This window comes from Vulpes lagopus, chromosome 13 (assembly GCF_018345385.1).
Source record: "Vulpes lagopus strain Blue_001 chromosome 13, ASM1834538v1, whole genome shotgun sequence".
Lineage (NCBI taxonomy): Eukaryota > Metazoa > Chordata > Mammalia > Carnivora > Canidae > Vulpes > Vulpes lagopus.
Window position 1 is genome coordinate 6855899 of NC_054836.1, and position 12416 is coordinate 6868314.

Here is a 12416-nt window from a genome sequence, read left to right on the forward strand (position 1 = left end):
CCTCCCAATATCCTTGAGACAGGTGCAGTCAGATCAAGGGACATGATCCCCACTTTCTTGCATCCAGGGACACTGAGGCACATGACCATGAGTGACGCTATGCTGAACCAGAGTGGCAGGCCGTGCCGGGCTCTGGCCACCTTCAGCTCCGTGAGCATGACCCCGACTAGTGCAGGTGTGGGCCGTTAGAGAAGGAGGCTCCCGTGCAGAGGGAACACTTGAGCACACCTGCATTTCTGGTCCTGCAGGTGGCCACGACCTAGGTCCAGCTTGGATTTTTCGCCCCCGCAGAGACACCAGGTCCATCGCTCCTCCCAGCTGCTCTGCTCTGGGGCCACCCCTGGGAAGCAGGCAGAGCTGAGGTCCAGCTCCCCGGCCCTTCTCAGGACCTGTCTACACTCCTGACATCTGGACACGCCGGCCCGCATCTCCAGGATTCCCACAGGAACTGCGTGCCCTGCCTCGGGCTTCCTGGCTACGCAGGGCCACATCCTCATCTAGAAAGGCAGCCGCGTGGCGGGGCCTGGCTGAGATCCACGCTCCTCAGCCTCGCTTGTGGCCCTATAAACTCCTGCCAAACATGTAGCTGTGGCCTCGGGGGACAAACAAGGAAGGAAGGCAAATAAGCAAGGTGGGGAGAGGGAGAGATTCTGAAATCTGGACAACATCAAGAGCCCGTTTCCATGACGACCGCTCCTTATTACAGTTGCTCAAACTGCAGCCTGTTCTAATCAGCGCGGGCTCTGGAGCCTTCGGTCCCAGTCCGTGAACGCTACCACCCTCCGATGGCCCTGCTCTCCCAGAAAGGGTGAGGTCTGTTGGGGAAAGGAGGATGGGAAATGGAAGGAGACCCAGTCAGGGGTCCAGCTGACAGAAGTGTGGGAATTGTGTGGGGGGGGGTTGCGTGTGCGTATCAGAGGATGATTGTCTTTGCACGGGGAAGCCTCTGGGCACATGGGTGACATGTTACAGCCACCAGCCATCATGCCAGTGGCTATTCCTGGTCCCATCACCTGAGCCTCTCCACGTCTCTCTTTCTCCTTTCTGACACCTGGGAATACTCTCTTCTCTCTCATCACTTGTGAAGCTCGAGGCCAAAGGCCAAAGGCTAACCCCCATAAGGCAAAGGAAAGGGCCAGCGCCCCGCAGAAAGCAGCTTCCAACCATTGCTCAGTGAGTTGGGATGGAGAGAAGCATCGCACTAACGTTCTCCAGCATTCCGCCGCAGTGGGGGCGGAGGGGGACGGTTATGGCTGGGGGCTGCCTACGCAGACTCCAGACTCCTCCAGTTCCCAGAAAATGACTGGTGACTTACAGGTTTTTCTCCGACCTACACATGGGGCCTCAGAGGCAAACAGCTTGTCAACGTCACCCACTGGGTCTGGTATGGGCTTGGAGACGCCATCCCCAGAAAACTGAACTCCCCTCTGCTCACTCGGAGCTGCCCTCTCCCTCCCCCTATGCCCATCTGGCAATCGCCCAAACACACTGCAAATCAGATGACATATGACACGCCACACTCCGTCCTGCTCTGAAGGGAGTCCGTCTAGGGGGACAAGGGATCTGGTTTATATTTTAAACAGCTAGAGTCAAAAATGGGGGGCTGATGAGGTAAGGCCATGGCAGTGAGCACCGAGCAGCTGTCGGGGATAATTACTTGGCCTAGCCATCCTGGAGCCGGGGAAGCGGGGCTCGGGGTAAGGCTTGCCCCACAGATTATGAGTGTGGGGACAGAGCCAGCCTGCTTCAGGAAGCCCAGCTCTCCACCTGCACCCTAGCTGCAAGTGTCACGGCTGCCGTTCGAGACCCAAGCAAAGGAGCCAGCAGGGTGGAAGAGCCCACTCACACAGGACGATCGTTCCCCCAGCCCTTGGGGAGTCTCAGAGAAAACTCAATTCAACTCCCCACCTAAGTCGCTACACAGAGAAATCAAGGTCCTGATGCCAGACTGCCCAGGAGACATGGGGAGACCAAAAATCAGCACAGGACAGCCATCCATGAAAAGGAATGAACAGGAGACAGGGATGGGGGGCGCTGTGTGCCACAAGCTAGGAATGATCAACCAATATCCCCGTCCCCTCTGTCCAGCTGGGATATGGTTCCAGGGGTGGTTTCACAGCTGCCATACTCCACAGACAGAGGGTTGAGCATACTTGGACTGTTGGCCATTCAGATGCCACCACTGCAGGAGCCAACTGGAGCCATTGTCTTGGATTTTACTGGGCCTGCTGGCTGCAGTGCCCCTTGAATGCTCCGTCTTATGCAAGCATTGCTTGTTCAAGGATGATGCCCGTTGAGACCTTGGATCCAACATCATTAATGTGGAAGGGCATTCCTTCCAGATTCCTTCTTTCTGCTTCCCTGAGTCCTCAGATGAAAAAAGCTACTAGCTGTCCCTTTGTAAAAGAGAATCCAGCTTAGGTGACCCACCAACTAGCATCGTGTGTCTGTTTTGGGGTCTTTTGGGGGGACTTGTTTGGTTTTTTTGGGGGGGGTAATCTGTATGCCCAACTTGGGGCTTGAACTCCCAACCCTGATCAAGAATCTCATGCTCTACCGACTGAGCCAGCCAGGCGCCCCTCTTATATCTGTTTTGCTTTTCAAAGAGGCTCTCCAGAAGCATAAAGGTCAGGATATGGAACATAAAAAGTCAAATCCTGAAAAATACAGATCTTTGCTGACAGCCAGAAAGAGTAGCTCACTGCCTCCCCTCTTCATGGTCCTGAGCTCAAATCATTAAAAGGCTTGATGTAGCCAATTTCTGAGGCACAGATATCTAACAGGGAAGGATGTGGTCATAGCTCATGCAGAGGCATGTGCTTGCACACGCACACCTTCTCACAAAGGAAACTGCAGTCACTGGTGGCGTGTGGGTGTACATGTGAAAGTTGAGGTTCCTGCATCTGCAATAGCACAAAACGGGAAGAGAGCTGCTTCTGAGTGAAAACAAAAAACCCTGTCGGATCTGTACCTCCACACTGAGCGATCCTTAGCCCACCATGCCCTGATCCATCTCTTCACACTCCTCTTGTTCTCATCTTACTCAATGCAAAGCAGACAGAGCTCTCCCTCATCTCTCCCTCCCCAGGCTGGCCCACGCCACTAAGTACACACAACCTAAAAATACAGAAAACCCCAGAGGCTGCAGCCAGGGGGATGCACACCAACATCGTCACTCTTACTGCCCTGCACAGTGTCCAGGTGAGTGGAGACAGCAGCTGATCACATCAGGTGGAAGCCTCCATCCCCAGACACAGGGAGGTGAAAAAGGTGAAGGGGGGCGGGGGTAAGGAGTCCAAAGTGGAATGCGCCAGAGTGGAGACAAAGCCAAGGGTTCAGCGAGGGGAAGGCTGGGGAGCAAGACAAAAGTTGGTGGCAGAAGCCACATTGAATGTGGCCAGTGTTGTAGGAGCATGATGCTTGCCTCCTGAAAAGGTGTCCTTCTTGACCTGGGCCCTCTGTGGGAGAAGCCACGGCTCTGATGCACTCTATAGGAAAGCTTCTGCACGATCCACAAACGTGTAGGCCCACACCATGCCAAAAGAACACCCCCGTAACTTGAGAGTAAAAGTGGTAAAGGCCACAGACTCTGGTTAAATCGTGACCACTTGGAGCTTTAATTTTCTCATCTGGGAGATGTAGGCAGTAAAGCAACTCTTTCTGAGCAAGTCGTTTTTATGATACAAACCACAGATAAAGCACTTGGCACAGCGCCTAGCATGTACTAGGTGCTCAATAAACATCCATTTTTATTATTTTCCAGCACCCCCATCAAAGGTTTAAAATGAGGCAACAAAATTAGGGGAGTATCAGATACATAATATTATCTGCAACTCAGCTGCGATTTGCTTATCCAGGCAAACATGCAAATCGGCACTTCACAACCACACGATGAACGTTCGCATTGAATGGTAACTGTAGCCTGAGAATCCCAACATCAGTCCAACATATATTTCAAAGTGACATATGGTATAATGGCAAAACAAAGACTCTGATGTCACACCATGGCAGTGACCATAACTGCCACTTGCCGACCATCAGCCTGGCTTCGCCCAATGCCCAGCATCAACTCACAACCTGAGAGGTGATTTAAAGTAAAAAACAATTCTGTATAGCTTTAGATGTGCTGAATATTGACAATTCTATTCTCGGTTTAATGGGGTTTATTTTTCAATCTTCCTTACAAAACTAAAGCTTGTCAGCATATCAAAACTAAAGCTTTGTTCCAAATCAGCTGGCCACCACTGGACAGCAAGTCGTGGAAAGGCTTTTACAGGATGGTGTCTAAGGTTTAACGTGCCATGACTCCGTGAGACACGTGGACGTATTAATTCTTCAACTGGCGTTGAGATGAACTGGCATGTCCGTTTTAAACCCTTTATCCCAGGCAGCAAGCTCTATAACCTGCAATTATTACCACGTATAACACGCTTTACTATCAGCAAGGATGTTAACCGTCTCTGGTTCATTCAGCAGCCCTGGTATCATTCAAGAACTGCAGTTCCTGTTTTATCTTTGGCCCCGGAGGGAATTGAAAAGCATAAAAGAGTCTCCGCCAGATCCAGCCGCCCTGACACTCGTAGCTCAGCTGGCAGGTGCCGGGGCTGCAGACACATGGCCTGCAGATGCGGGCCCACCGCGCTCGGGCTCAGCGATCGCGAAGGCCGGCCCCTTGGAAAGAAGTCATCGCTGGAAGCCTCGGAGGACCCTCCAGACTGTCTACACACAAGCCTCTCAGGATGTGTGACCATCCATGCTTTAGAACACATGAATAAGTATGTATTTGGTTACCCAAATAGCACACACTCGCACACACACACATACACACGCATGCATATGCATCAGTCTTGCATATGCATATATTCAATGCACAACTACACTCCTTATTCACCTCAGGTGACACGTTGGGTAGAGATGTTTGTGGGGGACAGCGGGGACGTTTTCTGCTCAAGCAGCTTCCGGAACCCAAACACGTGCAAACCACCGGCTCAAGGGGCAAGCTCTGGACTCACAGGCGCATGCAAATGGTGATCAACCAAAGTCTGTGGCAGTGAGTCTTTCGCTCTCTCTTCCCCTTCCCTAAAGCCTATGGTATTTTCCTCCCCTAAACATTAAAGCAAATGTTTTAATGCACGTGCCTTTTTACCTGTGGTCCTCCAGGCCCTACCAATAGGGAGATTACCAGGGTGAGAATCGTCTGGTTCTTGGCCCCAGAAAATGTCCTAAAGCTGAATGAGCAGTGTAGTGTTTTCTGAAGCTTTATGGGATTAGGACAACATGCTTCTGGCCAGCTAATTGGAAAACCTTACTCTATGTGTGTGTGTGTGCGTGCAGGTGTGTGCATGCATGGGCGTGGGTCTGTGTTGGGTTGTGCACTGCTGCCATAGAACACACTTTTAACTCGATAGGGATCAGTTACATCCTCCCATTGCCCCACAACGAGGCAATCATAAAAATTCTGAGCTTCAGTCTGCAGGAAAATGCCAGGATCCCCGTGTTTAAAAAGGGAGGCTTGGTTTACCTTCCCCACTATCTTGCACAGACATGTGTTGCACAGACAAACACCTGGAGGGGAATTCACAATTCCTGAGGTTGCTGCCTCTCACGTGCAGCTGTCAAATCACACCAGATCAACACGACACAGCAAATAACACGATGACACACAACCGGCCACTTTTGAAAGTGCATCTTCCCACCCTGAGCCCCACCTGCCTTCCCAGCGTGTGCGGCTGTCTTCAAACTAACCATCCTGAAACTGCTTAAAAGAGCCTGACACGTAATTTATTCTGTGGTAGAGGATAGCAATTTCAGTGTCCGGAGGCAAGATACCCAACTGCATCAGAAAATCCATCCACTCATGGAAACAGGCTTAATATGATAACAATTCCAAGGGTGTGTGGTCGTAATTCTTTCTGCTCCTTCCTCCCTTTCCCTAAAGCTGCTAGCAAATGTTTTTACACAGTTTCCTTTTTTAAAGGCCCTCCAATGAACCTCCATAGAATAAATCAAATATATCACCATGAAGGGTGATTATCAGGCACTTGTTTGTGGAAAGAGCCAAGTGTACAGGGGTCAGGGCCTCACCGCTGCTGTGGGATTTTTGCTTGTAAGTAGAATGTTTTTTAAATTGTATCTGACTGTCTTTGTAGCAGTCCTGCTGGGCTCTACAGGGTTTCACTGGGCACCTGGTAGAGAAGGGAATGAGGCACAGAGAAGATTGATGGGCAGGGCGACACTTACTTTCAGAGGCAGCATCCGGATGGCTTTATGCTGATTTCTCCAAAATATTCTGACAGCTGTTCTCACATTTTATTTCCTAAAAATCCATGTAAGGGAAAGAGGGTGAGCATCCCATTATTATTTCTATTTTACATATGGAAAAATCTAAGGCTTAGAGTACTGAAGACTCGCCTTCTTGGATCCTATCACAGGAGGTGGATGCAGGGTTCTTTCCAGGGTGAACCCCAACATCATGGCCTGTCTACAGTCCATCAGGGTTGACTTTCCATCAGAGATGGAGCTAAGAACCTATGTCTCACAGCTTAGTCACAGAAAATTCCCTCCCCACCTTCCCCAGCTTGCTTCTGCCCCGTGAGACGGCATCTCACCTGCCTCGCACAAAATGCAAATTCCAAAAGTGATTTCTTAAACATGGCTTTGTCACTGGGCTTCCTGTGTGATCCTAGACAAGATGCTGCCCTTTACACCGTTTTAGAAGACTGACCTACAAGTGGGGCTGGGAGCTCCTCAGGCCACGGTTAATTCTTTCTGGGTTCGCGGTGCCCAGCACGTTGCCCGGTCTAGTGAGCATCCTCCCTACGTGCTCGGCTGAACTCAACCGAGAAGAACAACAGAGTCTCTTACCTCCCGCTGACAGCCCCCAGCGAGGAACACACGAGGAACACACCGCCCAGAAGCACCGGGCCCTGCCCACAAACCCCAAGCTTATAGAACCCCAGCATGTGTGTGTGCTCATGCCCCCACGCTCCACCTTTGTAAATAGTAATGAATGGAATCCTCTTCCAAGGTCTGCTTTTGGAGTTTATTTCATGCTTTCTTACATTTCATGTTATGTATATGATATGTATATGTATGTTATGTAAATATAGAACATATAAATAATATATATTATTATATATTATGTAGTATAATTATACAAATATAGTGTATATATGTATATTTCTTGACTATATTACTATATTATTCTAATTTTATATAAATATACTGTGTATGTATTTATATATATATAAATATACTGTGTATATATAATTATATAAATATAGTGCATATATGTGTATTTCTTGACTATGTTACTATATTATCCTGATTTTATGTAATATAAATATAATATATGTATGTAAATATAGTACATATATAGAGCATGTATATATGTGTATATTATGTAATTATATAAATATAGTGTATAGATGTACATTTCTTGACTATATTACTGTATTATCCTGATTTTATATATATATATGTATATATATATATATATATATACATATATATATATATAATTTTAAAAACACTTAAAAAACTTATTCAGTCAAATAACAATCCTATTGCTTGGCCACCAGTCAGGGGAACAAAGGTCTTTCAACAAATGACTTGCCCAAGGCCAACAAAAGCTGAATGTCAGAGAACAGAGTTCCCAAAGGTAGACCCAGATTAATGAGGCCAGAGGTCTGACTAGGATGCGCTTGGAGGACCCCTCAGGGCAAGGAGTGCCAACTGTTTTAGAAAGTAGCAGGTCACCAATTGCCTGCAAGAGTGACATTCCTGGCCTCAAGAAACCATCCGTCAGAGACAGAGGTGAAAGGAGGCTCCAGACCCTAAATTGTCACATGTGGCCTTCAGGGCTGGCCTGGGAGATCCAGTTGCAAAAGAGAACAAATCAAAGCCCGAGGTGTGGAGAGAAAAAGGTATCAGACAGGAGCAAAGAGCTGGAGATTAAAGGAACATGTGTGGTGTCCCCATGGCCCTGGAACATGTGTGGTGTGTCTCATGGCCCCGGACCCTAGACGCCCCAGGTGACAGCAGGAGAGGTGAGCCGCCTGCAGGTTGCAAGACTGCATGTAAGGAAACACAGAAATGGAAAACAAAGGGACTAAAAACCTGGAAAGAGCGATTGAAGCATCCCCCCTGCACCCAACCCATTTTCAGAAGTTCTAACAGATGTCCCTTCCACCCCCTTGCTTCTTGGGAATGCCTCAAGAGTTTCACTTTTTGCGAATGGGCCACCTCCCCCACCTCCTACGTTTTCTTTTTGGATTCCTATCTGCTGCTTCTCCATGGGATTCTTCTTGTCCTTTTTATTTTTCTTTTAGATACTGACCTTTGTCCTCCCAAATGTTGTTGCTCACAGAGGGCCCTGTCTGCAAACTTACTTCATGCATTTAAGAAGCACTCACCAAGTAAAGCAAAAACAATCCCAGGCCTCCGAGCTTACAATGTAGCATGAAAGATGGGCAGCAAACAGGAACCCGAAGCAATGCCTTTTGCCTCATTATTCTTTTGGACCTACCCTTGGACCTGTCCTGCCCTGATGGACTTAAGGTTTTCTAGGTTTTTGGAACTAGCATGGCCCTGAGAGGTCAAAGCCCTGCGTTATGCCCCAGGCTGGCTGACGTTGGGCAGGGTGGTGCTAGCGGGGCCTAGTGGTTGTGGACGGTGTCAGTTCTGACTGGCTGCTCCTGGGGCATCCCAGCTGTACACCTGACCACCACCCCGGGCTTTGTCATGGAGGAGACCGACCAACAGAGGCCAGAAGTCCCAGGGACCTCTCCACTGCTTTTCACACCTTTGGTGTCTCTTCAGGCCCAGCTCCCTCAAGTTCTGTGGAGGAGCAGAAAGCTTTACCACCACCCCCCACCCCGGAACAGATTCCTTTGCTGATGCTCAGAGCCTATCTTCCCCTTGTGGTTCTCTTCCTACAGGAAAGGCAAATCCAATGAGTGGCATCATGTTTTATACCCTGTTCTCTTTGGGGAAGCATGCTTGTCTCCTGGGCTGCTTGTGAACACACTGTGAAGCCCCAAGCCTTCAGAAAGAGGAGTCTCGCTCCCCAAAGTTAAAGTCAGCTGGCCCGACTTCCCAGACCCCAATTCTACTGACACTCTGCGTATTATTTTCTCCTTCTGAAGGGTAAGACAGCCTGATGCTTTCATGACAGTGACTTCCATGCCCTCTCAGCCCAGATGTTTCGATTTCTAGCGGCCGGTGGGCCCATGCTGTTCCCCAGCATGTGCTCAGTCAATAGGAATCAAGGGTAGCGACGAAGGTGCCGCTGGTGGTCACGGCCACGTTCCCCCTGGATTGTTCGGCACTCAGCCTTCCTTTAGATACGTCCCTCTTAATTAACCTCATGTCTGTATCTTTTCTTCATTACATGGAAAGGAAAATATTGTCACTGAAGGATTCAGCAGAGAAAATTTCCCAAGACCAACAACATGGAGCCTCTCCAGGGTTCCCCCTTCATTTCCTAAATTGGCACTTCTCTCAAATTAAAATGAATCTGGCATCGCTTCTTTTTAAAAATGTGTGCTTCCATTCCAGGAAACACAATAATAGACTGATCCTATCAATGAGCAGAGGGAAGACCTCGGGCCCATTCAAATCCCATCGTTCTGTGTGCTGAAACCGGCATCCACCGGACCACCCATACCTTCTGTGAACTCCAGGGGACCCCCTTTCCCTGATCCTTCTCCCCAAATACCCCGCTTCCCAATACCCTGCTTCACCTAAAACATTCAGGTGAACTTAACACAGCATTTTCTTGCTAAATTGTAGTCCTCAGTAGTATTTTTTTTCTAGAATCTGAAACTTTTATTTTGAAATTCTCTCCCACGCACGCTTTCCTTTTTCAATTTGGAAATCGAACCAAACACTTACCTCACCCTCTCAGCAATGCCCTTTTCCTGAGATATATTTTCAGGAATTAACTCCATTCTGGACAACGAGGACCATATGCTGCATTTTGAGCATCCTGAGCGACAGGTGGCATCTGGTAAAGGGACCTGAGTTCCAGGAACCCCAGGCGGTCCAGTGCACATCTGCATGAGGGTTTATGTTGGTGTGTGGGGCAGAGGGATTGCAGGATTTGATGAGGGTGTGCCTGTCAGGGGGTAGGCACTGGTCCCTGAACCACACACATGCTCGGCCTTCCCCACATTGGAGGACACTGCTCTGTATCACCTATAGAGTGTCCATGCTAATTCATTTTTCTAGAAGCCCAGAAGAACCTGACAATCACCGTATCTGCTCTCACACAGTGAACACTAGCACCATCGGGCCCATTAAAGGACCTCTCCTTAAGTGTGGTTCTCATTAACCTCCTGATCCGGCCAACCGTATCACCTCATGACTTCTACCCTTATACCCGTGGTCTAATATCCCAGACCTGCCACCTGCTGCTTTTTCTGTTATTTCTGAAGCAGATGAGAAGAGTTTTGTCTGGGGGTAATTTCCATCCCAAACCATCTGATTTTCTCTGTCCAGTTTTTGGAGCCCTCTCCTCACAGCAGCGGAGCAGACATGCCTGCCTTGGTATCTATTCATTCAGCCTTCACCAGCCACTGTGGGACCCTGGGGGACTAGAGTCCATAGGACACACCTCATAGACACACAGACATGTCTAGTTGCCTATTTCCATGGTGATAGTACATAAATGACTTATCTCCATGGTATAAGTCAGCAATTATTGCTTTATCTTAGTCTGGGCTATTATAACAAAATATCACAGACTGAACGGCTTATAAACAACAGAAATTTATCTCTCACAGTTCTGGAGGCTGAGAAGTTCAAGGTCAAAGGGTCAGCAGATTCACTGGTGAGAGCCCACTTCCTGGGTCACAGGCAGCCCTCTCCTTGCTGTGTCCTCAATAGGCAGAAGGGGCCAGGGAGCTCTGTTGGGGCTTCTTTTATAAAGACACTACTCCCATTCATGAGGACTCCCCCTTCCTGACCTAATTACCTCCCCAAAGCTCCACATCCCCAAACCATCACATTAGGGATTGGTTTTCAACTGAAGCATATTGGGGGTGGGGTGGGACACAAACATTTACTCTATAGCACACATCACGCTGATTAAACTGGGACCCTCACTCCTGGAGAAAGAACAGCATTTTTCACACCTAAAATGCTTTTAAAATTTGCCAACGTGTGAAAAGAGGGCAAAAATATGGTTTGGAAGATCTTGCCTGATTTCATTCAAATACCTCACTTCTCTGTCTATAAGGACAGAAAGAGAGAAACATGAAAACACAATTCTGGGGATCTCCTCAGAGATTCCGTTGACCCCTTCCAGGGGGATGGAATGCTCTGAGTGGTACTGAAGGGTGGCAGGAAGTACTTCTCACTGGGAACTCTTCTGGGCCTTCCCTGTGTCCTCCCTCAGAGATTCCGCCTTTTGATATGGTTGACAGAGTCTCTCAGGCTCACAGGATAAGCTGGTAGAAATCAAGGCCACAATTCATTGGGAAAAAACTCACAGGTACTTCTTGATGAAGGGGATTGTTTACCCAGCTCTGAAAGCTGAGTTCTCTACCTGATGGGTCCACCTCAGCTCTACACTATGTTGAGAAGAGCACGCCAGCTCAGATGGAGGAAGAGAAGGCCCCAGGAAGGGCGATCACCAGGTTGAGGGCAAGATGGGCAGGTTTGGTCTTGGGCATAGCTAGTCAACTAACTCCCGATCTCCCTAAACCATAAATGAGCAACAGTATGAACTCCTTATGGTTGTTAATGGTTAAATGAGATAATGCATGTAGTCTGCTCAAACCTGAGACTATACCTCATACACGTCAGTAAAGGTTAGGTAAGAACAATGAACCTTCCCAAAATATCTTGCATTTCACTCTCCTAATAACAGCCTGCTAAGCTAGGCACCATTACTATCACTTTACATGTGAGGAAGTCCAGACTTTATACTATTAAATATATGTCCCAGCCAGAAAGAAATTTGAAAGCAGGATTAGACAAGACTGGAATGTGTTGGTTCCATCTGAGAGGCCCAGAGAGGAAATATGGTGAAGGCTCTGACATAGCCTGGATGGTGACATCTGGGCTCCAACCTCCCTGTCTTCCTCAGCCTTCAATCTGCCCCGAGGGGCAAAAGGAGTTAACTTCATGCACCAGGCACTATGATGGGTGTTTTAAATAAGAAAACCAAAAATGGCTGTTTCCATATAGCAAGCATCAGCTACCCCAGTTACCTCATTTTATCTCTGTGAAGCCCTACCTGGTGGGTGTTCCTGATGGCTCCCTTTTACAGAGAAGGCAATGAAGGAGCAGGAAGGTGAGGTAACTGGTCTGAGGCCACATGATGAGTAAGTGGCAGATCTGGGCTTGCAGCCTCAGGCGAGTTGGTCTGGATGCCCTTTCTCTTGGCAGCAGGATCACAGTGGACACAGATA

The 12416-nt window shown here is 48.5% G+C and overlaps 1 protein-coding gene across 12 annotated transcripts in view; it reads right to left on the reverse strand.

Moving 5' to 3' along the window:
* The window catches only part of PLXNA4 (plexin A4), a 428345-nt gene that overhangs the window by 295942 nt on the left and 119987 nt on the right, over positions 1–12416 (reverse strand). The window contains exons 4-5 of one of the 12 annotated variants that reach the window (XM_041727620.1): positions 6241–6316; positions 3727–4404 (exon numbers count right to left, since the gene is read on the reverse strand). The exons of the other annotated variants lie outside the window; for them this stretch is intronic. Coding sequence (XP_041583554.1) covers positions 6266–6316 — 51 coding nt within the window. The 3' untranslated portion in view covers positions 3727–4404; positions 6241–6265. Of the gene's footprint in view, positions 1–3726; positions 4405–6240; positions 6317–12416 lie in introns of those variants that run through there. 12 annotated transcript variants of the gene reach the window in all.